We start from the raw sequence: 24706 nt of genomic DNA, 5'->3' as shown, positions 1-24706 counted from the left end.
CAAAGGCATGTCCAGCATGCTGAGAGTGCCCAGTGTGCATTCCCTTAAAAATGCAGACCTCACTTCTAGAACAGTTTTAGATTTACAGAAAAATTGAGAGGATAGTGTGGACAGTTCCCACATACTCACAAACAACTTCCTCCATTATCAACACTTTGCATTGTATGGTACATTTGTGAAAATTATTTTTCCTTTTCAATAGTCCATTTTTTCCACACATTTGTTAAATGCTATTCATATTGTCATAGACTAAGTTCCAAACTTTATTCAGATTTCCATAGTTTTTAACTGATTCTTTCTCTCCTGTTCTATGAGTATGTCTTCACTTTGATTCTTTTTATTATCCTTGTCACTTTTGCCCAAATAGACACTCAGCCAATGCATCTCCCTCCTGCCCTTTCTAGGCAGGTGCCGCTCAGGCAGTGAGATGTGAATTCTCAGCTCTTTATTAGGGAACAGAGGGTAAAGCTAAACCTGGAGGCTGGACCCTGGCTCAGGGCTGAGACATGTGCCGGCCACTGAGTGCATGTGTGTATGTGCGCATGTCCGTTTGTGCATGTGTGTGCACATGTGCGTGCATGCATGTGTGGTGTGTGTGTCAGGGGCTTTTGTTTTCAGGAGAACAGGAAGGTGAGACTGGGGGTGGGTGCAACCTCAGCCACACCTGTTTCCGTCAAGGCCACAGGTTTGAAGCTTCTCTTGAGCAACAGACCACTCACTGTCTGGCAATTGCCTCATGATGAATCAGAGATCTCTTCACCTGTGGTCAAGTGAGGAGCCTGGACTGGCTTATAAACCCTCCTCAGCTGGGTGTACCTCACTGGTGCTGGCTCCTTGCTGTAGCTCCACATTCTTGTGCGCTGAGGGGTCAGTGTCCTTTCTTGGCTGGAACTCTGGCCTACAGGGTGGTGTTTTGCAGGTGGTCTTTCTAGCAGCCAAATTCCTCCCCTGCCTGAGCACCTCAGGGCTGACATTGCATTTTAGACCTGAGTATACTGGCCCTTGCTGTGCTTAATAGATGTAGTCCTAGGATGGCTGGGGGATGGCTAAGCAGAGGTAAGGTGGGGATCACTTGTAAGGGATATGTGGCCAAAGTACTATTGTCTGAGGAGAACACACAGCTTATCCCACCATAGAACCCTCCCAGGAGAGCTCGAGTGAGGGTGGATGAGTGGCTTGGGCAATGAGGACGATTCTTTCAGACTTTAGGTGATAGTGTATGTTTTTTTCTTTGCTCTCCTATCCACAAGTTAAAAATCAACCATGGATCAAACAGAGCAGAGACTACCACGCAGATGTTGTGCTTTATCTAAGCCTGTGATGCAGAAGGGCAGGAGAGTGGTGTTGGTGGCCGTGCAGAGCCACTGCCAGGCCTTCTCCTCTCTCTGAAGGCTGACGTGAGGCTGAGGTGATGTCTAAGCTGGAAGAGCACCTGGAGGGCATCGTCAACATCTTCCACCAGCACTCAGTCAAGACAGGGAACTATGACACCCTCTCCAAGGGTGAGATGAAGCAGCTGCTGCTGATGGAACTCCCCAACACCATCAAGGTAGAGGACCCCCCTGCCCCAGGGCTGTACTGTGGGAGTGGCAGGGCCTGAAGCAGGATGGTGGACAAGGCTGGGTGGGTTTGATGAGCAGGTTTGGTGGACAAGGCTGAGCTGGGGATGCTCTGTCTCTGCTGTTCAGGAAGTCTTGTGCCCCCCTCTTTCAGTAACTTGCTCTGTCACTCAAGGTGCTGTTCAGTCCGTCTCTCTGGAGCCTTTTTTTCTCACATGCAGAGTTGGGAGAGGTGCAGGTGGGGGAGGGCCAGGCCAGGTGAGCTGCAGGGCGCTTTCTAGGTCAGCCCTTGCTGCTTCCAGGATGGTTCTTGAGTTTTTTCTCTGCTTTGTCACACTGGATTATCCAACAATGTTGGTTAATGAGTTAATATTCCTGTCCTCCCTCCCCAGCTGGACTCTGGGTGAGAGGCCTGAGAAAGAGTCTCATTGCAGGCTCTGAGTTCGTTGTCTCTGCCATTTCTTTCTTTTAGAATATCGGACAGAGGTGGCATTGACAAAGTGTTCGAAAGTCTGGATGCCAACAGAGACCACCAGATTGACTTTGTGGAATTCGTGACCCTGCTGGCCTCTGCTCTGAAGCTTACCCAGGAGAACATCCACACGCCTTAGGAAGCTCTGTGCCCACCTTTCTCCCAGCAGCACCTTTAATTCCCTCCCTCAAACCCAGCCTTGCCTGAGGGGAGGGAGACAATAAAACATGCTCAGGAGAAGCTCTGGCAGTGTGCACCTCCTCTTTTCATGCTGTGACCTCAACTCCAGTGCACCTCCTGCTGTCTGTGGTCTTATTTAGGCTCTTTATGCCCCCCTGCTCCATTAGTTCACCTCATATTTATTGATCACCCACTATTCATTCATTCCTTCACTCAAAAAATGTTCCTTGAGTACCAGAGACAAAGATATCGTGTCCCCGTTCTCTCAGAGTTCCCTTACTATTGGGGAAGGAATAGGAAATAAAAGAATAGACAAACAAATGGAAATATCATGTGGCTGGGGGCAGTGGTACACACCTGCAGTCCCAGTTACCAGGAGGCTGAGGTGGGAGTATCACTTGAGGCCAGGAGTTTGAGGCTGCTGTGAGCTGTGCTTGCATCTGTGAATGGCTGCTGTGCTCAGTTGGACAATGAAGTGAGGCCTTGTCCCTAAATCTTATATATATATATCTCATGACATGTGATAGGTAGAGATAAAGGATATGCAGAAAATGGAAGTTGGGAAGTAGAGCTGGGCTAGAAGGGGCATTGTTTGGATGGGATGGTCAGGGTGTACATCTGAGCAGAAATCTGAATGAGTGCAGCTTGCAGATACCTGAAGGACCCGAGATCCTGGCACAGAGAGACCAAAGCTCTGATGTGAGCTCCTTCCTGACCTGCCTCCAAATAGCTCAGAAGCCAGTGTCCCTGAGATGGGGTGTTGGGGTAGGTGGAGGACTACAGGTGAGGGGAAGCTGGTAAGGGGCTTATGGACCATTGGGAGGACTTCGGACTTTATCCTAAAGGTGCAAAGCTGCCATGGGGAAGTTTGATGGGTAAGGAGAGAATGAATCCATTTATACCCTGAAGGGGCACTGTGGCAGTCTGGGGAGAACAGACTGAGGCAGGTACAGTGAGTGGAAGCTGAGAGATCAGCTCAGGAGCGATCCCCAGGGTAGTGTTGTCCAGCCCAGATGTGGTATGGGCCCTATATTTCATTAAAAACATGAATATGAAGGAGAAACTAATTTTAACAATGTATTTTATTAACCCAATATTTGTTACCACATCAACAATATAAAAATTATTGTTAAGATAGTTTACATTCTTTTCCTTTGCTTTAAGACTTTGAAATCCAATGTGTATTTTACACCCCAGTGGCCACATTTCAAGTGCTCAAGGGTCACTTATAGCTCGTTGCAGCTGTGCTAGGCCCAGCAGCCCTTGACCGTTTGAAAGATGACTGGGGGCTGTGTAGGTAGTGATGGTGGTGATAAGGAGTGGTCAGATCTGGGCACATTCTGAAGGTGGAAATTGAAAAATCAAGGATTGCTGCAAGGTAAGACACTGGGCGGAATGCTGGGCACCCTGGAGATGAAGGGCCATGTCCTTGCCTTAAGACATTCAGCTTTGGGGGGTGGGAACCTGACTCAGAAGAAATCCCCACACCCTATCACCTGTGTTTTGGCAGAAGGAAGCACAGGGTGCGTGGGAGAATAGGAGAGTGGCTTGGGTGGGGCTGGGTGGGGTCTGTTAGTCTCCATGAAGAAGTGGACACACAGTCATAAAATTTGGTGTAGAATTTTGAAAGGGGGGAAATGTCTGTAAAGAACATAGTAAAGAACACTTTCTTTGTTTTTTTAAGAGGGGAGAAGGAGTAGAAAAGAGCTGGGAAGATCCAGGGAGAAGGGACCAGGGAGAAGAGTATTACATACTGCCTCACACAGGGCAGGAAGAGGGAGGACTTCTCTGGCCAGGCTCTTTGTTAAACACTCCCCCAGGATGACATGCTCCCCTTTGGTGCTCTTTTCCTTTTGTAATTCTATAGCTGCTGATATGATTGTTTGATATCCATCTCCTCTTCTGGACTAGGCTGTTGGGAGGAGGTGCTGAATCCTGGCACAGTGCCCAGCTTAAGGCAGGTTTTGCTGTGGTGTGAACGTTGAGACTTAACCCTCAATGCAAGAATTAAGACATGGGCCTTAAGGAGGTGATTAGGCCATGAGGGGTCTACCCTAAGAAAGGGTTAGTGCCTTATAAAAGGGCTTGACGGTGGAGTTTGCTCATTCTGTCCCTTCCCCAGGTGAGGGTACAGTGTCTGTCCTTTTGGAGGACACAGCAACAAGGCATCATCTTAGAAGCAGAGAACAGCCCTTACCAGACACCGAACTTTCCTGTGCCTTGATCTTAACTTCCCTGCCTCCAGGACCGTAAGAAAAAAATGTCTATTGTGTATAAATTACCCATGCTGTGCTGTTTTGTTATAATAGCACAAGGTAGTAAGATAGCGTTTGACAAATATTTCTTTTTTTTTAATTAAATTATAGCTGTGTACATTAATGCAGTCATGGGGTACAATGTGCTGGTTTTATATACAATTTGAAATATTTTCATCAAACTGGTTAACACAGCCTTCATGGCATTTTCTTAGTTATTGTGTAAAGACATTTATATTCTACATTTAGTAAGTTTCACATGTACCCTTGTAAGATGCACCGTAGGTGTGGTCCCACCAATTACCCTCCCTCCACCCATTCTGCCCCCTCCTCTCCCCTCCCTTTCCCCCATATTCTTGAGCTTTAATTGGGTTATAGCTTTCCTATAAAAGCTATAAACTAGTTTCATAGTAGGGCTGAATACACTGGATACTTTTTCTTCCATTCTTGAGATACTTTGCTAAGAAGAATATGTTCCAGCTCCATCCAGGTAAACATGAAGGAGGTAAAGTCTCTATCTTTCTTTAAGGCTGCATAATATACATGGTGTAATATACCACAATTTATTGATCCATTCATGGGTCTATGGGCACTTGGGCTTCTTCCATGACTTAGCAGTTATGAATTGGGCTGCAATAAACGTTCTGGTACAAATATCTTTGTTATGGCGTGATTTATGGTCTTCTGGATATATACCTAATAGAGGAACTGTAGGATAGAATGGCAGGTATATTTTTAGTTCTCTAAGTGTTCTCCAAACATCTTTCCAAAAGGAATGTATTAGTTTGCATTCCCACCAACAGTGTAAAAGTTTTCCCTTTTCTCCACATCCACGCCAACATCTCTGGATTTGGGATTTTGTGATATAGGCTAATCCTCCTGGAGTTAGATGATATCTCAAAGTAGTTTTGATTTGCATTTCTCTGATGATTAAGGATGATGAGCATTTTTTCATATATCTGTAGGCCATGCACCTGTCTTCTTCTGAGAAGTTTCTCTTCAAGTCCCTTGCCCACCCTGAGATGGGATCACTTGTTCTTTTCTTGCTAATACGCTTGAGTTCTCTATAGATTCTGGTTATTAAACCTTTGTCGGAGATGTGACCTGCAAATATCTTCTCCCATTCTGGGGGCTATTTGCTTTACTTACTGTGTTCTTGGCTGTGCAGAAGCTTTTTAGTTTGATCAGGTCCCAGTAGTGTATTTTTGATACAATTGCCTGGGGGGTGGGGGGTTCTCCTCATAAAATATTCTCCCAGACCGATTTCTTCAAGAATTTTCTTTGCATTTTCTTCTAGTATTTTTAGTTTCATGTCTTAAGTTTAAATCTTTAATCCAGTGAGAGTCTATCTTAGTTAATGGTGAAAGATGTGGGTCCAGTTTCAGTCTTCTATAGGTCACCAGCCAGTTTGCCCAGCACCATTTGTTAAATAGAGAATCTTTTCCCCACTGAATGTTTTTAATTGGCTTGTCAAAGATCAATGACAAATATTTCTTAAATGGGTAAATTCATGGCTCTTGGTTCCATTCTTTACATATGGTCTCAGGGAAAGAAGCTGGCCTCATGGGGCAGAAATAATCTCCCAAGGGTGCAAGTGTTGGGGTTAGTGTTTCCTGGTAAGAAATGCAATGCAGTTTGATAGGCAGAAGTCACTGGGGCCTTCCTGCCCTCCAGCCTCTACCTTCCCCCAGCCAGCATCTCCTCAGGTCTGGGATGGAGAAGTCAACTCCACCCCCTTTGCAGTCACAACTATTTAGCTGGAATGTTGGATCCCCTCCTGTGGGCCCTCTAGCAGCCACTCTGGCTGCTCTTCCTCAGCAGTAGGGTCAGGCCAGGAGGGCAGAATCTGAGAAAGGGTTTGATGATGCGGGAGCTTGGGGCACAGCAGATGTGAGGAGAGGGGGGAAGGGGAACTTTTTACTGGGGAGGGCAGGTTTGGCTTTTGACTTATTTTGTGTGAAGCCATGTGGAAAGGATGTTCGAGTAGCTGGTATTCAGGACCAGTGACAAGTGACAAGTCCTGACCATCCAGGCCTGGGGTGGAGGTTTGCTGATCCCCCTCTGCCTCTTGAGAGGAAACAACTATACTTGTGAGATGTGGGTCTAAGTTGAGCAAAGCAGAGGCAGAAGGGAAGTGTGGGAAGTGTGCAAGGAAGCAAGAGCCCTCATGGGCAGGGAGGAGAGGCTGAAATGGGACTGGCAGGGACGGGTCTGGGATCTGAGCCTGGAAGGCACCCAGCACCAAATGTGGATGAGAAAGATGGAGCACTGGCCCTTATACCAGAAGTGGTGGGTTCAAACCTGGCCCTGGCCAAAAACTGCAAAAAAAGAGGGAGCATTCAGGGAAAGCCCTCCCTCACTGTGTGACCTTGGACAAGTCACCTTGGACAAGTCACTTTGCCTCTCTGGACCTCTGCTTGCTTTATTATTTTTTTTTTAATTTTTTTTTATTTCAACTTTATTACTTTGAAGGTTTTTTTTTTTTTTTATTACTTCTTCCTCCTGTAGTGTTTTCTTGCCCCCCATGGAGCTGGAATCACAAGGTCCGGCTGTCTCGTTGTCCTGTTGTTGTTGTAGAGACGGGGTCTCACTCTGGCTTGTTGGCTCAGGGGGGTCTTGGCTGGTCTTGAACCTCTGAGCACAGGTGATCCACCCGCCTCGGCCTCCCATAGCGCTGGGACTACAGGCGTGCGCCACCACGCCCGGCCGCTTGCTTTATTTTTTGAAGAATTTAAAAGAGTTAAAAAAAAATATTTCAAAGAAAGAACACTTGAGCCATCCAGTTTTGACATTCTGAGATATCCCAGTTGGATGGAGGAAAACTTTGCATGGATCTGGAAGGAGGGCATCACTTAAGCGAGGGTAGGAAGTGGGGTTCCTGGATGCTAAAGGGCAGCAGCCAGGAGAATGAGGGTTCCAGGTTCAGATCCTGACATTACCACTTACTAATTGTAAGGCCTTGAACAGTTACTGAAAATCTTCAACTTCAGTTTCCCCATCAACAAGAGGACAACAATAGTACCTGTCTCCCAGAGTGGGTGAGAGGGCTAGACAGCCTCATGGCACACACTGGGCATAGGTCTCGGTAGACATTAGCAGTAATTGGGAGGTACGATTCACACAAGACATTGGTGGCAGCCGACCCACCCTCTGCCATAGCTCAGCATGTAGGGACCATTCTTAACCAAAGCAAAGATGGAGATTATTTCTAGGAGTGGCTTGGGTAGTTAAAGTTGACTGGTAGGAGAGAAATAAACAAGGGAAATTACACAGTACCTTCCTCTGTTCTGCCAAATGGGACTCTCCCTGGATGTTCTCATGTAGACATCAAGAGTAGTACCAGAATCTACTAAGAGATTGACAACCAGTCAACGAGAATAAAACCCAGCGTATTTGCTACTGTGAAAACACTCACCAGCCATGATCTAGTTTCATAATAGCCAGCTGAGCCACAAACTGAACTTAAAAAATGGTTAGAAAAAATTCAAAGACCACCAACCTTGGTCAACTGCCTTAGTCAGAGGTGCCCAAGGGCAATGGAAAGAGCCCTCAGCCTGGAAGGGATGAGCTCGGTTGGAGGCCAGCTCACGTTGGTAAGTAGCTTCCCCTCTCTGAGCCCCAGTCTTTTCATCTAGTAGGTGCCATTTGGACTAATGATCTCTAGTCCCTTCATGATGCCACACAGACTAGATCCTATGACCATGGCAGGGCCACTACACAAACTATGGACAGGAGCTCCAATAGAGCCACAGAGTCTCAGGGATGGGCCCTGCTCCCCTTGCAGTCTCACTGCCACCCTCTGTTTACCCTGGCAGCCCCATCCCCAGCAACTCCAGAATGTTCTCCAGTTTTCCCGTGAACCTTTGGACTTCCCAGCTTTTGCTCCTGTGCCCCCTGTCTGGAGTGCCCTTTCTTCCCTTCACTAGCAGACATTGCCATGGCTACTCTGTTGTAGGTGCTGGGCAACATGGGCGCCTCTGTGGCTCTAGAGCTCCTGCTTGTGCACTATGGCCCACCTTGAATGTCACATCCCCCTGGGAGCTCACCTGCCCATTCCCACCAAGAGCTGAGTTTATGTCCCTTCCAACTTGGGGTGACCTGCCTGTTCCACTCTCCAACTCCAGCTGGGACAATTAGTCTGACAGCTGTCTGGGCAAAGGCACTATGGTGTGATAAAGGGCACTAGTGCCACTCTCCTGGGGGCCACGTGTGCAGTGCTTGCCCTCAGGTACCACTAGCCATTATGCGTATCAGTGCGATGGAGGATGGGAGAAGGATCTGTGCTCAGTGAAGTGGCTGTTGGAAGCCTTGTGACAACAGCTATTGCTTTGGCTTGGCCAACACAAGAAGCCCTTGAAGTTAAAAGAAAGGAAATAAGACTGTAAAAATTTGAAGGGCAAAGCCCCTGGGACTGTAACTTCTTGTGCTTCTTTGATTTCTCTCATTGCTTAACACAGCTCTGGGCACAACCTCGCCCTTTCAAAACTCATCCTAGGCATTAATGCATGCAAGCTTTCCTCACCCTCCTCTCCACCCCTACCTCTGTTCAGGGTACCTCCTCTGTGCCCCTGGGGTGTCCTGTGCTCATCACTCACCTTTGCTGTCTTTTGCCCACCATGTAGTGTGTGGAAGATACCTACTGAGGTGTCTGCCACCTGAGGGGGAACTGTCGGTTCCCCAGTAACAGAAAGTCTGAGCTAGCCTGGGGCACTCAGCAAAACCCTCACAAAGTAGACACAGCAGGCACCAAGCTGACTACAGGGTGGCAGGTGCAGTGCTTTCCTGGGAGCCTCAGCACTTTCTTGCCCTGAAACAACTGGCTTGAACTGGCCCCGACTGCTTCAGAGCAGCTTCAGCTGTCCTTTACTGCCCGTAGGCCAGCTGTGATCCTGGAATGCCTGCCTGATGGGGAGTATCATGTCATTAATGTGACTGGTTATATAACAGCTTATGATGATGGCACCATGCCTGCGTGGTGGTTTGTTCCACTGTGAGCAAAGGCGTGATGTAAAAACTTACCTTACTCACTGGAAGGAGATTTACAATAATACCACAGGGTGGACAGGGGCAGATTCTGCTAACAAGCAGCTCCTGTGGAAGAAGTCCCTGCGCCACCCAGGAGGAAATGCCCTGACAAACGGCCTCTACTAAGCTCAGCTTTCCTGCCAAGCTGGGCTTGGGTCATTCTTTGGATTCTTGCATCCCTCACAGTTTGGGGAAAAGTTTTTCTATACTGTCCTAGGATTTCCTCCAAATAGCCACCCTCGCTGGACTGAGGGCTACTGAGGTTAGGGGACCTAGTGCAGCATGTGACACAAGATTGGGCTCAATTGAGTCTCTGCAGCAGCCTCCTGACTGGTCTCCCGAGTCTGCTCTGGGCCTCCCTGGTCTAATTTCCACGGAGCAGCCAGAATGGTCTCCAGACATAAGTCATGTCACAGCAGCTGCCAGACGTTCTCTAAGGCACCTGCAGTAATTGCTGCTGAGGTGGATTCTTTTTTTTTTTTTTTTTTGCTCTCTCTCTTTTTTTTTATTAAATGATAGCTGTATACATTAATGCAAACATGGGGTACAGTGTAGTGTTTTCATATACAATTTGAAAGACTTTCATCAAGCTGGTTAACATAGATTTCATGTCATTTGCTTAGTCGTTGTGTCAAAACATTTATATTCTAGTTCTACAAAAGTTCACTTGTACCCTTGTTAGACAGATATATAGGTGATCTTTCCAGTCACCCTCCCACCACCCAGCTGCCCTTTTCCCCTCCCCTTCCCCACCCCCTCCCCATATTCTTGGGCTAGAATTAAGTTGTATCTTTCATTTGAGAGCTATAAATTAGTTTCATAAAAGGGCTGTGAGGTGGATTCTTCATCCAGGCCTCCTTTCCTGTGCTGCTTTCTAACGAGGCCTGGCCAGCTGTGTCCCCAGCAGTTCTCCCCTTACCTCCTCCTATATTTCTCTGTGGAACTCCTCACCCTCTGAAGTGACCCAGGCTGTCTATCTCTCACCTTGCTTATTGTCTGACTCTGGCCCTATGGAAGCTGCAAGGGAGCAGGAACAGTGCATGTTTTGCTCACCCAGCATCTGTACCAGTGCCTGCGGCTAACGGCTGCAGACCCACAGAGGCTGGCTTCTTCGATGTGAGCTACTTTTCTAGCTGAGGGAACGAACGGCTGGTACAGAAGGGAACAAGGAGCCATGGTGGTGCTGGAGGCAGGGGCAGTGGCCAAGCAGTTGCAGAGGCTCTAGAGGCCTTGCTGTGGCATGGGCTCCTTTTCCAGGCCTCGGCAACATTGGAAAGCTGTTGTCACAGCCCCTGCTTCTCTTTTTCAGACCAAATTCCCCAACCCTTCAGCTTTTTCTGTGGATTTGTGTTAGGATAGAAATAAGAAAGAGTTTATTTTACTTTTCCAGTGGAAAAGGGCCAATATGGTGAAAGAGAGGGAGAGAGAACCAGGTTCTCAGGCTTTATATTTAGAAGTTGTTAAGGGAGTGAAGAACATTTATGGCTGTAGCCAAATTAGCAGGGTACTGAGGCATCCTCTCTGCTCTTTCCTTCTGGCAGCAGGCTGGTAACAGAAGTGGCGGCAGGATGGCAGAGCGGGTGGTTGGCCCCCTGCCTTTCTCTGAAAATAGGCTTATCACTGGTGACTGTGGTCTTGTCATTGATTGTGCCCCTGGGACGGAAACTAAGGCCTGTAGCTCTCATGACTGCTGTCTGTCCAGGAAATTGTCGAGGCTGTAAAACAGATTCTCAAAAGCAGTTTTAAAAAGAGAAAGATTTACATTTCCTTTCTGTCTGCTTAGCTGCTTTCAGATGTTGTGGAACAAGGGAGGGAGAGAAAGGACAGAGAGAACACTAACATGGTTGATCTTAGCCCTACCCAGAAATCTGAGTTAGATAACTCTTCTTCTTTCTTTAACTGTGATTTATTTATTTATGTAATTATTTATTTTTTATTAAGATACAATCTTACTTTGTCGCCCTTGGTAGAATGCTGTGGCATCATAGCTTACAGCAAGTTTAAACTCCTGGGCTCAAATGATCCTCTTGCCTCAGCCTCCCTAGTAGCTGGGACTATAGGAGTCCACCACAAGGCCTGGCTACTTTTTTTGTTTTAGCAGGCCTGGTCCAGGTTTGAATCCGCCAGCCCTGGTGCACGTGGCCGGCACCCTAACCACTGAGCTACTGGCACCCAACCTAGATAATTCTTCTTTTATTGACTTTTTTCTGTTAATTTTAGCTGAACACGGTGTGTTTGGAGTCTTCCCTGGTTAAAGATGACCCTTAGTCTTCTGAAAGGCATATTCCCTTCCTGGAAGCACCCCAGGTACCGAGGATGGCATCTTACCATAGAGAGTGGGAGGGTGGAGGCAGTAAGTAGAGCAGAGCTCTGGGAGAGTGCAGGAAAGGCAGAGAGAGAACAAGCAGGGCAAAGTGGGAAGAGGCTAGGGAGGCAGAGAGGGCTGGCTGGTCCAGACTGCGTGCTGGCATCTTGCCACACTTGCTGTGTGTGGGTGCCACACCCCTCATCCTTGCCTCACTTTGGGTCACTGCACGGTCTACCTGTGATAGTTCTGGGTACCTGAGAAAAAATGGGAGAACTCATGGAGAAAAGGGGGAGCCTGGATTCTTAGACAGGGGCCAGCAGCTCTCCCAAGGAGCACCTGTTCCCTGTCTCTTGTGTCTGGGGGATTTTTGCGGCCATAATGGGGGTCCAGTCCAGCCCAGGACTGCTCAGAGTCTAGGGATAGAAGGGTGTTTCAGGTGACAACTCTGAGAGGCAACAGGACTTGAGCAACCAGTTGTTCTATCCTGCTGCTTCTTTGGTAATTGGAATGTCAAAATCCATGACACAGGGTTTTCTTAAAATATAAATTTTGAGCAACTACTGGGGAGGCAGGACCTTGAGGGTGGATTTTGGAGTTCACCTCCAAGCAGGCCTATGGCAGGGTTGCGTAATGTTGCTTCACTGGGCTGGCGAAAGCTGAGGCCTTTCTTCCTGGCAAGGTCTTGGCTAGTATCAGAATAATCTTATATATCCTTTAGGGACTGTGGGCTGCACCTTGCCTGTTTGGGATGAAGCCTGGGGTAGTTTGAGCCTCTGACTCAATTTGCCTTTGCTGAGAGGCACCACCTCAGCCTCTGGTTAGTTCTCACCTGTGCTGCTGGGACGGCCTCCTAGCATGCTGTGTCAGGACTGTGGTTCCACTCCCACCCCAAGTCCACTGCATAAGCCACAGACAGAGACTTCTCTGAAATGCAAATGTGATTGTATTGTTTTCTGCTCCATCCTGCACTGCTTCAGCCCCTAGTCTACAGGTGCGTGCAGCTCTCTGGCTCCATACCCACCCTGCTCTCCTCACTCTCCCTTACAAGCCTCCTCAGTCCAGCTCAAAGCCCATCTCTGCCACTTCCAGCCTTTGCACGTGTGGTCACCTGCCACTTCCAGCCTTTGCACGCGTGGTCCTCTCTCTGTAGTGCCCCTTGTGCATGGAGGAGGACTCCTGCTACAATCTCCTGCCACTCTGACACTCAACCTCTCTAGGAGACAGTTCCAGTGAAGGGTGTCATTCCCACCTCAAAGCCCCACTGAGCTTCACACCTCCCTGGCCTTTCACTCTCCATATTAGAATCTTTGAGGAGCTGCCTTGTCTCCCCCACATGCTTGGAAGCTCCTTGACCCCAGGGTCAGGCCTTAACTACCAGGGTGGCCCCTTGGAGTATTACACGGTGCCTGATATACTGCATTAGTGAGCTCATTTCTCCCACATCCTGTAGCCCCCACCCCCCCCAGGCCCTGAGGCTCTTGTAGGGCACCCTGAAGCATCTGGCAGAGTCAGTCCCTAAGGCCACTGCTGCTTCCTCACCTCTCCCAGAAAGTCGCCCGGAAGTTCAGGTTCCACTCTAATCCCTCCAAAGGAGGGCAGCTTGTCTTTCCAGGCATTGACAGCAAGTCATCTGATGACAGCTGTCTCTGGTCTGTAGTCACTACAATGGCGGGGAAATCCCTAAAGTTCTTGTTTCCCAAAAGGACTTATTAATCATAGAGGTAGCCATCAATTCCCACTTGACACAGACACACTTGCTGTCTGTCTGAGAGAAGAAGCCTGCTCACCTCTCTACTTCAGAGAACCAGATTTTTACTTTTTGGAATGGAAGGGCTAATGGGAGGGAAGAGGTTGAATCACCTTGATGGGCTCTGTGGAGCTGATCTGTGCTCACAGAAAACCCCAAGACCCCTGTGAGAGTGGCTTGCGGTCAGACCTTCTCCTGGAATCTAGAATAGTCTTCTATATCCAGATTGAGTTAGCAGAAAATAAGGCAATAGGAAGAACTCTTGATATCTGAGAAAGTCTGTGCTCTGGGCATACTGCTGCCCAGCTGCTCTGCCCTCTGCCGGACTACTCTGGGCTGTTGGGCGGCAGGCACCCCACCTGCCTTCAGGTCCTCACACCCACCACACAAGCCCAGCATCCTCCCTGCAAAGGACCTGCTTCTGCTGCAACCATGGTGTCCAGCTCCATAGGGTCCTAGGGCCATCCTATCCCCCCCCCCCCAGTTTGTCCATAAATGCTCACTGAGAACCAGCTCCCTGCTGGGATCTGGAATGTGTGGACTTTGACCTGGGCTTAGCTTTCATGGGTGATGATCAGACCTGCAGAGGAGGGATTGCAATTCTGTATCTGAAGTGCAGTGGTGGGAGTACCAGAAAGTTCTGTGGTCTTACAGGAGGAAGCCCTTGTATTCTTGAGAAGGGTGAGTGGTTGGGGAAATCTTAATGGAGTTGGTAACACTGGCTCTGAGGCCTGTGGGTCGTAGGGACTTCCCAGAGACACCAGGATGAAGCAGAGAATTCTTGGTGCAGACAAGAAGAGGTGGAGAAAACCTGGGCATGATTTAGGGAGAGCATTTGAAGAAACAGAGGAGTGGATGCAGGTATGCCAGTATGGATTATATGGGGTTAGATTTATTCTGTGTCCATAGGGAGTTGAGGGAAAGTAGGACTAATGTCAGGCAGGTATAAGGAGATGATTTTTTGCTAATTGTAATGAGGAACTTTCTAAGTGTTAGTGCCAAAGGAGCGAGCTCCTTTCCAGGATGAATTCAGGCAGGGGTATGAGGAAGAATCAATCAGGGGTGGGAGCACTGCAGGTGGGATTAGGTCAATAGTTTTTAGGTGTCACGATAAATCTTCTTCAAATCCAGCTGTTCTGATTGAACAAAGTGAGAGGGGCCTTCAGAGCCCACAAGCTTGCTTCCCCTACCTTCAGGTGTAGATTCATGAGGTTCTTCCTGGAACTTCCCATTTGCAATTTTTTGGTTTTTTTGTTTTCTATACCTTTTATTCCCATCTCTCTCTCTCTTTTTATTGTTTGGGATTCATTGAGGGTACAAAGAATTAGGTTACATTGATTGCATTTGTTAAAGTTCCTTTTATAATTGTGTCTTGCTCCCAAGGAGTGTGCCAAACACCATGACCCCCCATTCCCCTCCCTCCTTCCCTCTCCCCACTTGCTCATCCCCCTATACCCCACCTTGTATTAGATCATTTACTGCCTTCATATTACAATTGAGTACACTGGATTCTTGCTTTTCCATTCCTGTGATGCTTTACTAAGAAGAATGTGTTCCACCTCTGTCTAGGTTAATACAAAAGATGTAAAGTCTCCATCTTTTTAAATGGCTTAAATAGTATTCCATGGTATACATACACTACAGCTTGTTAATTCATTTCTAGGTTGGTGGGCATTTAGGTTGTTTCCACATTTGGTGTTTATAAATTGAGCTGTGATCAACAGTCTAGTGCCAATGTCCTTATGATACGTTTGCAGGTTTTAATCCCATTCTCCTGCTCCCTCCTTCCCTCACACCTTCCCCTGTGAAGAAGCATGGAGTATGTGAGAAATTTTAGAACATTTATATAGTCAATGTTTGTTGAGAACCTACTGTGTACACATTGGGAATAAAGCTGAGACTGAGACAGATGCCATGGACTTTGCCCTCAGGGAGCTCATGGTTTGAGGAGCAGGCATTGTAGTAAGTGGTGGGTGGAGGGGGGTGGGGGCACCTCTCACACCTTGGGAAGCTTTTGGTCTCAGTCCTTCCAGCCCCCTAGGCTGCTTCTTCCCACATCCACCCCCAGCCAAGCTGCACTTAAAAGGGATGAAGATGGTAACTCTTCCCTGGACATGAGTACGGGGCAGAAGGGCTGTCAGAAAATTAGTGTCCTCAGCTGTCTGGTCTCCAAGTCAGGCACAGAGGGGCTGGTGAGGGCTTCTCGACTCTGCTGCCCAAGCTCACAGCCTGAAACAGATCCTGGAGACACCCTGTGCCCTCAAATCCCTGTGCCCAGAGCAGAGCCTCCTGAGTCCTTAGAGTAGGAGTTTGCCAGAGGCGGGTGGGGGTGGAGGGGCAGAGCTGCATTGGGCAGAAAGGGGAGAGCTGAAATCCCACCCCACACCTTCTATCTTCTTGCTCGTTGCTGGAGAAGAAGCTGGCTGGTCCAGCCAGTGGAGCAGTGGGGTTCACGGCCCCACTGTCACTGTGCTCTTGTGACCAAGTCTGCCAAGGTGTGTCCTGCTCTCTCTCCTCCCTGAGGGCCTTGGCTTGGCATTTAACGTGGCGGGGAGCGGGTGGGGGGGACTGCTGGTCTTTCAAGCTCCCTCACATCTGTTGCTGTGAGTCTTCTGTCTGCTAAAATGACAGGGGGTCAGAGGACCCTGATCTAGGCTCAGGGTTTTGGAACGCCCATCCCTGCTGGTTGTAACCAGGGAAAGGGACTTTATGGCCAAAGGGGAACAAGATGGCAGAAGAGTCACTGAGATGGACTGGGGGGTCAGCTGCAGCCCTGGGGGAGCTGGGCCAGGTCTGGCTACAGGGATTGTGGAGAGAAGTAGGGGCCCTGCTGGCCAGCTGGGCCCCCTTAATCTTTAGACCCCAAAGGCTCTCTGGACCCAGTGTAGAGTCCTCATCGTAGTCACCAAGCTTGTTTCTTCGGATGGTCAGGTGGGGATCCGGGGGTGGGCTGACTCCCAGCCTTCCACACCTGTGAGCACCCCTGTGGCTACCAGCACCCACAGTTAGGATGTGGGGTCTACTAAGAGAGACCTAACCTCTCTTTTGGACCCAAAAGTGCATTTAGGGTAAACACACTCAGGCTGTCTTTGTCTACTGCTGAGGTGCCAGAATTCCTCCCCAGTTATCCCCTGTCACAGCTCCATCTTGGTCCACTCTGGGAAGACTTGTAGGGCAAAGGAGTTGGCGGGAGACAGTGGGCTGTGTGAGTGGTGATGAGTGCACAGGTGGCCTGGGTGGGAAGGTGGCTGGCATGTTGAGGGGAAAAGATAGCTCCCCCTTTCTGGTTTCTGCAGTGACAAGGGCCATTTTGGCAGGCTGGGCAGAGAGATCTGAGATGGGATAGGGTGACCTGGCCCTGAGCAGTGGGGCCTGAAGTCCAGGGGTTCAACACAGACACCTATACGGCAGCTTCTCATTCTGTCATTACTGAACGAGGAGGTTGAGCTATTGGTAAGCACGGGCTGGGGAAGAAACACGCAAGGTGCTGGCAAGGAGGAGGACTTTATTTTCCCAGCCCCAGCCCCAGCTCCATAGCCAAGGCAGTTTGACATGCCAGCCCAGGGCTCTGGCCTGGCAGGCACAGGGTGGCCTGGCCTCCTCATTAGTGGCTGTGGCCGTGACCATGACCATGGCCGTGGCCACCCTCTCCGGAGCCTGGTCTGGGGCCACAGGAACCACCAAGGCCTGGCCCGTGGTGGTGGCCTGGATCATCGGGGGCATTCTTATGCATCTCCTCATGGGAGGCCTCGGTCAGTCGCGCCATCAGGACAATGAACTCCTCAAAGGACAGCTGCTTGTCTTCGTTTGTGTCCAGGTCCTCCATGATGTGGTTTATGACTTTGTCATTTTTTTTCTCCTTCTGTGGGTGGGGAAGAGGGGCTATTAGGGCTGGGTGTGGCCGGAAGAGTGCTGGGGACCATAGAGAACCACCAGAGCAAGTGTACAGGGGCACCTGGCCCCAGCCTCACCTTGAAATTGAGAATGACTTGGACTTCACCTTAACAAATGCAAACAACATAACCTAATCATAGGTTTTCTTATATTGATATAAAACAGCGGTTCTCAACCTGTGGGTTGCAACCCACATGAACTGTATTAAAGGGTTGAAGCATTAGGAAGGTTGAGAACCACTGATCTAAAAACAAAATAAAACTGAAAATGGCTATGGCCCAAGTGCTCAGGGTGGAGCAGGTGTGGAGCACACCCCAAACACCTCCCGGTGCACGTTCCACATAACCCGTGGCTTGGGCTTGGTGACTTCCTCTATCTTACAGAAGAGGGAACTGAGGTCAAGGGGCTTGGCCACAGGATTGGCAAGTCTAGAAAGGTCACCTCATCTGGTCCTGTAACAACTTTAACAGGTAGGAACGTTGTCTGCTTTGGGGACGACTTGAGGAAACCTTGCCTTAGCGAGGGTCATTTGCTCTTGCTCTGACTTAGGGTCCCATCCCGTCCCCTCCACGCTTACTCCCTTAGCACCCCTAGGTCATTCTCTGTGAAAGTTTCTTCAACCTGCACAGCAGAAAGGTGGGAAAACAGAGAATGGAGATTCCTGAGGGGCAGAGAGTGTATGTGCTCTGTGGGCTGAAGGGTGGGACAAAGTGTGGAAGGAGAGATGGCAGGTGGGATGGGAATGCCAGGAGCACAAGAGAAGGCCAGCTAAGCTCCAGCTCTGCCACCCATTGGCTAGGGCACCTCAGCTAAGCCCCTCCTGGAGCCTGTGGGGGGTGCCTAGCTGGTGGGAGCAGGCACTCCTGAGCAGCCCCCCACCTGCCTTCCTGGACTGTCACTTTGCTTGGGGCAGGGGACATTGCCACACAGCATCTCACCTGCCCATACCCTCTCTTGTCTACCTCATCAGCATCTCACTTGGCTGTCCGTGTCCCTAATACCTCCTGCGGCTGTGACCTTCCACCTCATGGATGAGGAAGGAGGGCAGGCAGGAGGCCTGGGACCTCCCCTGGATGGCTGGCTGTGGGACTGGAACAAAGACTGGGACCCATGGCTCCCACTCTTCTTCATCAAGGCCTGTATTTCCCCCCATTACCCAAATTTGAAAAGAAAACAAAAAGACTGTTGAAAGTTCCCAGAATTACCTAATTGTTTTCTGATGGGAGTGGTGGTGGAAAGACCTCACGTTTTGCTGAGTGCCTGGCATGTGCCAGTGCTACGCCGGGTGCCCTCCATGCGCTATTTGTTTACTTGGTTTCCCTCATAGATCCTTATGATTAGCAAAGGTCCCCACACTCACACCTGCTACTGCATGTTCCCACCTGAGGGCCAGTGTCCCCCAGCTTCCCTCCAGGTATCATCCTCCGGAGTGTCCTTTCCTGAGGCCCAGTGTCCCCCACCTCCCTGCCAGGTGTCATCCTCAGGTACATCCCTTCCCAGCACACAGGTCTTCATTCCAATGTCACCTCCTCAAAGAGGACTGTGTTGCCCATAGTAACCTACTTCCTCTTCCCCACCCAGCCCAAACTACCCCTGGTACTCTGTCTCACTTTCTTTAAGGCATTCATTGACCTTTGGCTTTATCTGAGCTCTTCATTTATCGACAACTTTGTGGTGCGTGGGTTAGTGGGCTTCTCTGCCCAGGACACCCCCCTGCCCAGAACAGGGCCCAGCACAAGGCAGGTGTTCATGCCAACACTGTGACTTGGCTCCTCTAGACTGCCCCCTGTCCTCCCCTCTAAGCCCGAGCTGCTGAGGCTGGGTGAGCCCTGCTGGAGCACAGCCCTACCTTGAGGAAGTTCAGCAGCTCCTTCTTCACCAACTGTTTGAACTCCTTCTGGTTCAGGGAGTCTGGGGGCTCCTGCCTCACGGAGTAATGGTGGAAGGTGTTGATGATGGTTTCAATGCTGCGTTCCAGCTGCGATAACTCGGTCGCCATCCTCCTGGTCTGTCTGCCTAAAGGAGAAGAGGGCTGTGGGACTTAGGAGGGAAGGCCTTCGCTCTCCCTCACCAGCTCCTGCCTCTGCTCACAGGAGCTAGGGAAACACACAATAAAGGACGTGCAAGCTGCTGCTGAGCAGAAACATCACCTGTCTCACAGCGTGAAAAAGAGTTTATAGAGTGTGGGGAGAAGGCCCCAAATCAAAGCATCAGGGGGCAGGAGGCTCCAGTGGAACCTGACCTAAGAAAACGTGAAGAAAACTTTACAGTCAACCAAGGAGGGCTTTCAGGAGGAGAGTTTGGAAGTAAGTTGAAGAGGGAAGAGAAGAAGAAGCTGGCAGGCAGGGTCCCGTGGGGCAGCTGGCCGCACTCACCAAAGCTGAGAATCGCACAGAGAGTGGACAGGGCAGAGCAGGCTCAGCATTTATAGGCCACCCTGGGGGTGCTCAGCCCTCTCCTGGCACGATTGCCTCACAGGTGAGCCTGTGGTAACATTGCCAGGAAGGGGGCTGGGGCGGGGCAGGAAATGTTCACAGAGGCCTTCTGCTATTTTGTGAAATTCCCAGCCCTGGCCTGGGGCTGGTTTGGGAGGAAGCTTGCAGGGCGGTTCTTTTCACCAACTCACCCCCCCAGTCCTCGTTCTCTCTGTGAGCCAGTGAGCCTGCCATACCTCTGTCACCTTTCTGGTCTTGTCCCCACTGGGGTTGTGGGCACCATCCCACCTGTGGCAGCTAGAGGCTGGTGGTGGGCTGAGGACCTATGGGATGCCTGGCCCACTCTGCCTCACCATGAGGACAGCCTGTCACCACTATCAGTGCAACCCCTGCTGTCCTGGCTGTGACAAGTGCTCTTAGGAGGGTGAGGGGTTGGTGTGGAGTTCTTAGATTCACAGGGTGGGAGTCAGGGTTAGAAGGGTTCTTAAAAGTGGTCAACCCATTTGCATTGTAGATGATGTAACCGACACCCAGAGAAGGACCTGCACAAGGTCACATAGTTGGTTGGTAACAACAGGATTTGGACCCAGACATCCTGGTTCCTGGTTGAGGGAGATTCTGATGACACCTCCCTCTTGGGTCTGACCAGGAACACCTCGGGGGAAAATGTGTGAGTAGTAACTCTCAGGATCACCCTTCTACATCCTGCTTCCAGCGAGGGACCCTGGGACACGTGGCCTAGAAGATAGCTGTTTTTATGCTGGGGGGGCAAGGCCTGTGGGAGGCAAGACAGTCCTTCCCTGCTACAAGCTCCCACTGGCTCACCATTGCCCATGATACAGCTTTGCCCAACACAGAGCCCTCTGGGAATTTCACTCAGTCCCACCCCCTGCCCTGTGGGCACACAGGCCCACCTCCCACCTTGCCATCCCAGGAATGCCCTTCTCCACAACACTGGTGAGACCCTGCCTGCCTGCCCCACAGGACTGCTGACTCCAAATGCAGCCTCTTCCAGGAAGTTTGCTCAGCTCTTCCCATTTGGATACAGCCCCTGAGTTCCCTGAGTTCCCACACCTCTGCCTCTTAATACTCGTCTTCCAGGGGTAAAGTTCTTTACACATTTGGCCTCTGTCTAATAATAGGCTATAGACCCTCCAAGGGCGCTTCTCATTCATGTTTATATGCTCCCATGCACACCATCCAGGGCTTGGCATGTGGGACCCCTGATTTGCTGAGTGATCTTGTGTCCTTGCTGGCATCTGGCCCCTTGTCCCAGGAAGTGTGAAGGGAGGGTCCACTCTGAGCCCTCACCTCTGCCTCTCTTTCCGGCAGGGAAGGTGGTTCTATGCCCACTAGTCCCTTTGTTTAGCCTCCACTCATACTTCCCTCACCGCCTCAGCTGCTCCTCATTCTCCATTCTGAAAGACCACAGGAGCCCCTGTGTGTGTAAGTCTGGGCCCTGTGTACTCTGCCTGCACTGCCAACACACGGTTGAGTTCAGATTTGCTGTGTGACTTTAGGCAATTTATTTAACTTCTCTGTACTGAATTTTTCTAATTGGTAAAGTAGGATTATAATAAGACCTACTTTGAAGGTTGCAACAGCCTATGTAAAGTGGGAAGAGCTCAGTAAATGAAGCTATCACTGTCAGTTACCTTTTCATGCATTCATGCAACCAGCATTGGCTAAGCATTCACCATGAGGCCAAAGATTGGGGAATTGGTGAGTGAGTCACAACACAGAAGGGGCACATCATCTCTTATCCCATGTTCCAAATCACTTTTGAAAAGCTTGGTGGCTAAGACAGGGCCAGGCTAAATGCAGGATTGAATGAGTGAAGTATCTGTGAATGAAGAACAGTGTAGACACAGCCTCGGAACACACGATTGAGGACTTTAGATCCATTCTGTAACCATGTCTGCCCCCAGTGGTCAGGCTGGATGAAGTGCAGACTGCAGACTGCAGCCTGCAGCATCCCGTGTGCTGGCCCTGCTGGCCCTGCTCAGGCTGTGAGGAGCCCGGTGAGGCCCTGCCGGTGCCCTGCCTACACACCTTCTGCAACCCTCTGCAGGTCCCTGTGGGGCACTTTTCACACTGGGCTCCCTGCAGTAGCAGGGAGGAGTTGGAGCTGGCAGGTGCAAGGATATCCATAGCACCAGTGGGCAGCTCAAGGCCATGGACCTGGGGCCTCAGGGCTGGAGATACAGGGCAGTGGTGAGGACTTTGGCAAATGGCTCAGGCAGCCTGTAGGAAAGCAGAGCAGGCCGGGATCTCCTGAAGGCCCAGGAAATCTGAACGCTTATGTGAAAACTGTTTGTAAGATTTGCCAACCAATTTTAAAGGAAAACAAAAACATTAAAAAGGAAGTAGGGAGTGTGTAAAGTGAAGTGTGCTGTGCCGGCAGCTGTGTGGCATCTTGGAGCTCGGCCTTCAGGCCCCTCCAGGCAGGGTGCAGCTGTTCCCCAGGCTAATGTGGGGGTGCACGAGTAAGGAAGGAAATGAGTGTGTGTGAGGTGAGTGTTGGTCTGCTGCCCTTTGCCCTGGAACTTTCTGCACAGTCACTGACTGTGACCACAGTGCTGGCAGGGTGCTGGCGCATGGGGAGTGGGAGAGACAGGCAGGCAGCGGTGGGAGTGAGTAGTCACTCAGGGGCACTTGACGCTCTCATCTCAGAAAGCCACAGTGGGGCCCCAGGTCCCAGATAGTCCCACGCCTAGGTGAGGCCAGGGCTGAGGTGGCAGCTTCTGACACTCCCTGGCCCGACAGTGGGTGCCTCAGCCCCTACTTGCCTCCTTGCTGCCAACCCAGTGCAGAGACTGAACTAATGGGTGTGGGAGGGGTCTTTTCCTCAAGGTACTGATTTTCCAGGGAAACTGCTGGGGCTGGAATTGGGCCAATTTGGGGCCAATTTTCCTGGCTCTGCACAGTGACTCTGGAGTTGTCATTGGGAGAAAAGGGCATGGTTTCCTTAGCAGGGTGAAAAACAAATGGGAAAATAGACAAGCAGGGTATGTGGGGGGCGGTTCGCCCGGGCACTTTGGGGGGGGGGGGGGGGGGGGCGCCTGGGCCCCGGGGGGGGGGGGGGGTGGGGGGTCCCGGGGCTGCAAGCAAACCTGCCGTCCACTCAGGACTGTGTGTATTTTGTGTTTGTGTCCTGCCCTTTCTCTGCAGCCCATCTGCTGTTGCCTTTCAGGGTGCTCTGCCCTTTTCTGTTGGAGTGTGGGTGTCACATGAGGCGCATGAGGAGCTCAGCAGCACTCTGGGTGGAGGGGCAGAGAACTGGAGTCCAGTCCTGGCTTGGCCAGACTTGTTGGTACTTGTTGGTACTTGTTGAGTGACTTTAGAGGCCGTTTCTGTGCTCCAGCCTCCATTCTTTTGTCCATTACAGGAGGAGGCTGGGACAGCAGACTGTGAAGCCATTTCTAGTGTTGATTCTACGTTTTGATGGGATGTTGTTGGGTTCCATGAGTACCACAGGGCTGTCTCCTGGTTTACCTGCTCTCCCAGTGCCTGAAGTTAGGTCCCCCTCTCCAGAGGGAAGCTGACTCCTGGGCCCAGTGCACCACCCCACTTGCTGCCTCTTCCTCTCCTCCCTCCCTTAGTCCTTGCTATGGCTCCCAGGTACTCTTTCAGGGACATCTCTGGATCTGGGTCTCCTGAAAACAGGCCTCTGACATCCTCTGTGTCCTTCATTGCTCATTCTGAATCTCTGGTGCACTGGGGTAGCTCAGAGAAGTTATCTGCAGGTAACTTCAGACTGTTGTCCCTCCACTTCTGCACTTCGTCCACACCAAGGCTTGACCACCTGCTGCATCCTGGTGGTCATTACCAGGTCTCTGAGACACTTGGTCCAAGGCAGCCCCACACCCTGGCCCCATGTTGGATTGTTCCACATCCACAGTGAGGCCCCTTCAGTTACCTGGCCTCTCAGATCCTCAATCAGAGGCTTTCCCACGTCTGAACACCTGCTCCTGTTTCCACCTTGCTACCTGCTCATAAGCCTTGTAAATTCCAGGAAACTTTACCTTCCAAATTAGAAAGCTGACATTCCTTTTCTGTTCCTTGGCTTCTATTTTCCCAGTCCTTCCCCCTCTTCCATCTCTTGTGAACCCAGCTTTTCACCTCACCAAGTCCCTAGCTTCCACTTCCCTCTGGAAATTCCTGGTGAGCATCTCAACATCTAGTTGTTATCTTTCTCTGCCTCCTGGGAATCCCTTTGAAGTACACGGTCCTTTGTAGAAAATGAAGGCCTCCACAAACACTGCCATTCTGTGATCATAATCACTGGCTGTTAGGACTGCTGCCCTCTCTAGATTATTGACTTCGTGAAAGTGGTGAGTCTTGGTCTACTCATCCCTGTGTGATAAGCTTTGCATATGAGTGATGCCTGACCAACGTTTGCAAAATAAAATGAATGACTGATTTGCTTTGGATAGAACATATGCTTAAAAGATTGGTATTTCTTGTAATTAATAAGTTGTGCAACACGCAAGATTGCAGAGAAGGAAAAAAGGAAGTGATGGAGAAATAGACAGGGAGACTTGGGTAGGTGGCTTCGGCATCATGGGAGAATGCACAGTGCCACCTGGTGGCCTGCCTCAACCAGACTGCCTGTGGGATTCCTTTGGCTCCAAATTTTCAATTTTTTTGTTCTCAGAAACATACACACTTGTAGAAATTCTTTTCTTTTCTTTTTTTTAGATTAAATCATAGCTGTATACATTAATGCAATCATGGGTACAATGTGCTGGTTTTATATACAATTTGAAATATTTTCATCAAACTGGTTAACATAGCCTTCATGGCTTTTTCTTTCTTTCTTTTTTTTTTT

The 24706-nt window shown here is 50.0% G+C and overlaps 1 protein-coding gene across 1 annotated transcript; it reads right to left on the bottom strand.

Annotated features, from left to right (window-relative positions):
• Nucleotides 1-17034: 17034 nt before the first annotated feature.
• Nucleotides 17035-19831, bottom strand: S100A9 (S100 calcium binding protein A9). Its single transcript, XM_003802255.3, has 3 exons — nt 19816-19831; nt 19290-19456; nt 17035-17408 (listed from the first exon to the last, which is right to left on the bottom strand). The coding sequence occupies exons 2-3, from the start codon at nt 19437-19439 to the stop codon at nt 17151-17153; spliced, it is 408 nt and encodes a 135-aa protein (XP_003802303.1). The 5' UTR covers nt 19440-19456; nt 19816-19831; the 3' UTR covers nt 17035-17150.
• Between the last annotated feature and the right edge of the window lie 4875 nt (nt 19832-24706).

The sequence above is a fragment of the Otolemur garnettii genome, unplaced genomic scaffold (genome assembly GCF_000181295.1).
Source record: "Otolemur garnettii isolate 467f Iridium unplaced genomic scaffold, OtoGar3 scaffold00244, whole genome shotgun sequence".
Lineage (NCBI taxonomy): Eukaryota > Metazoa > Chordata > Mammalia > Primates > Galagidae > Otolemur > Otolemur garnettii.
The sequence above is the reverse complement of the archived record's forward strand: the minus strand, read 5'-3'. Positions and strand labels throughout refer to the sequence as shown.

Excerpts from the sequence above, each read along its gene's own strand:
- S100A9 (XM_003802255.3), bottom strand. The coding sequence starts at position 19,439 with ATGGCGACCGAGTTATCGCAGCTGGAACGCAGCATTGAAACCATCATC. Across the intron at positions 17,409-19,289 it reads AGCTGCTGAACTTCCTCAAG|AAGGAGAAAAAAAATGACAA; the intron begins GTAGGGCTGTGC and ends CCCCACCCACAG.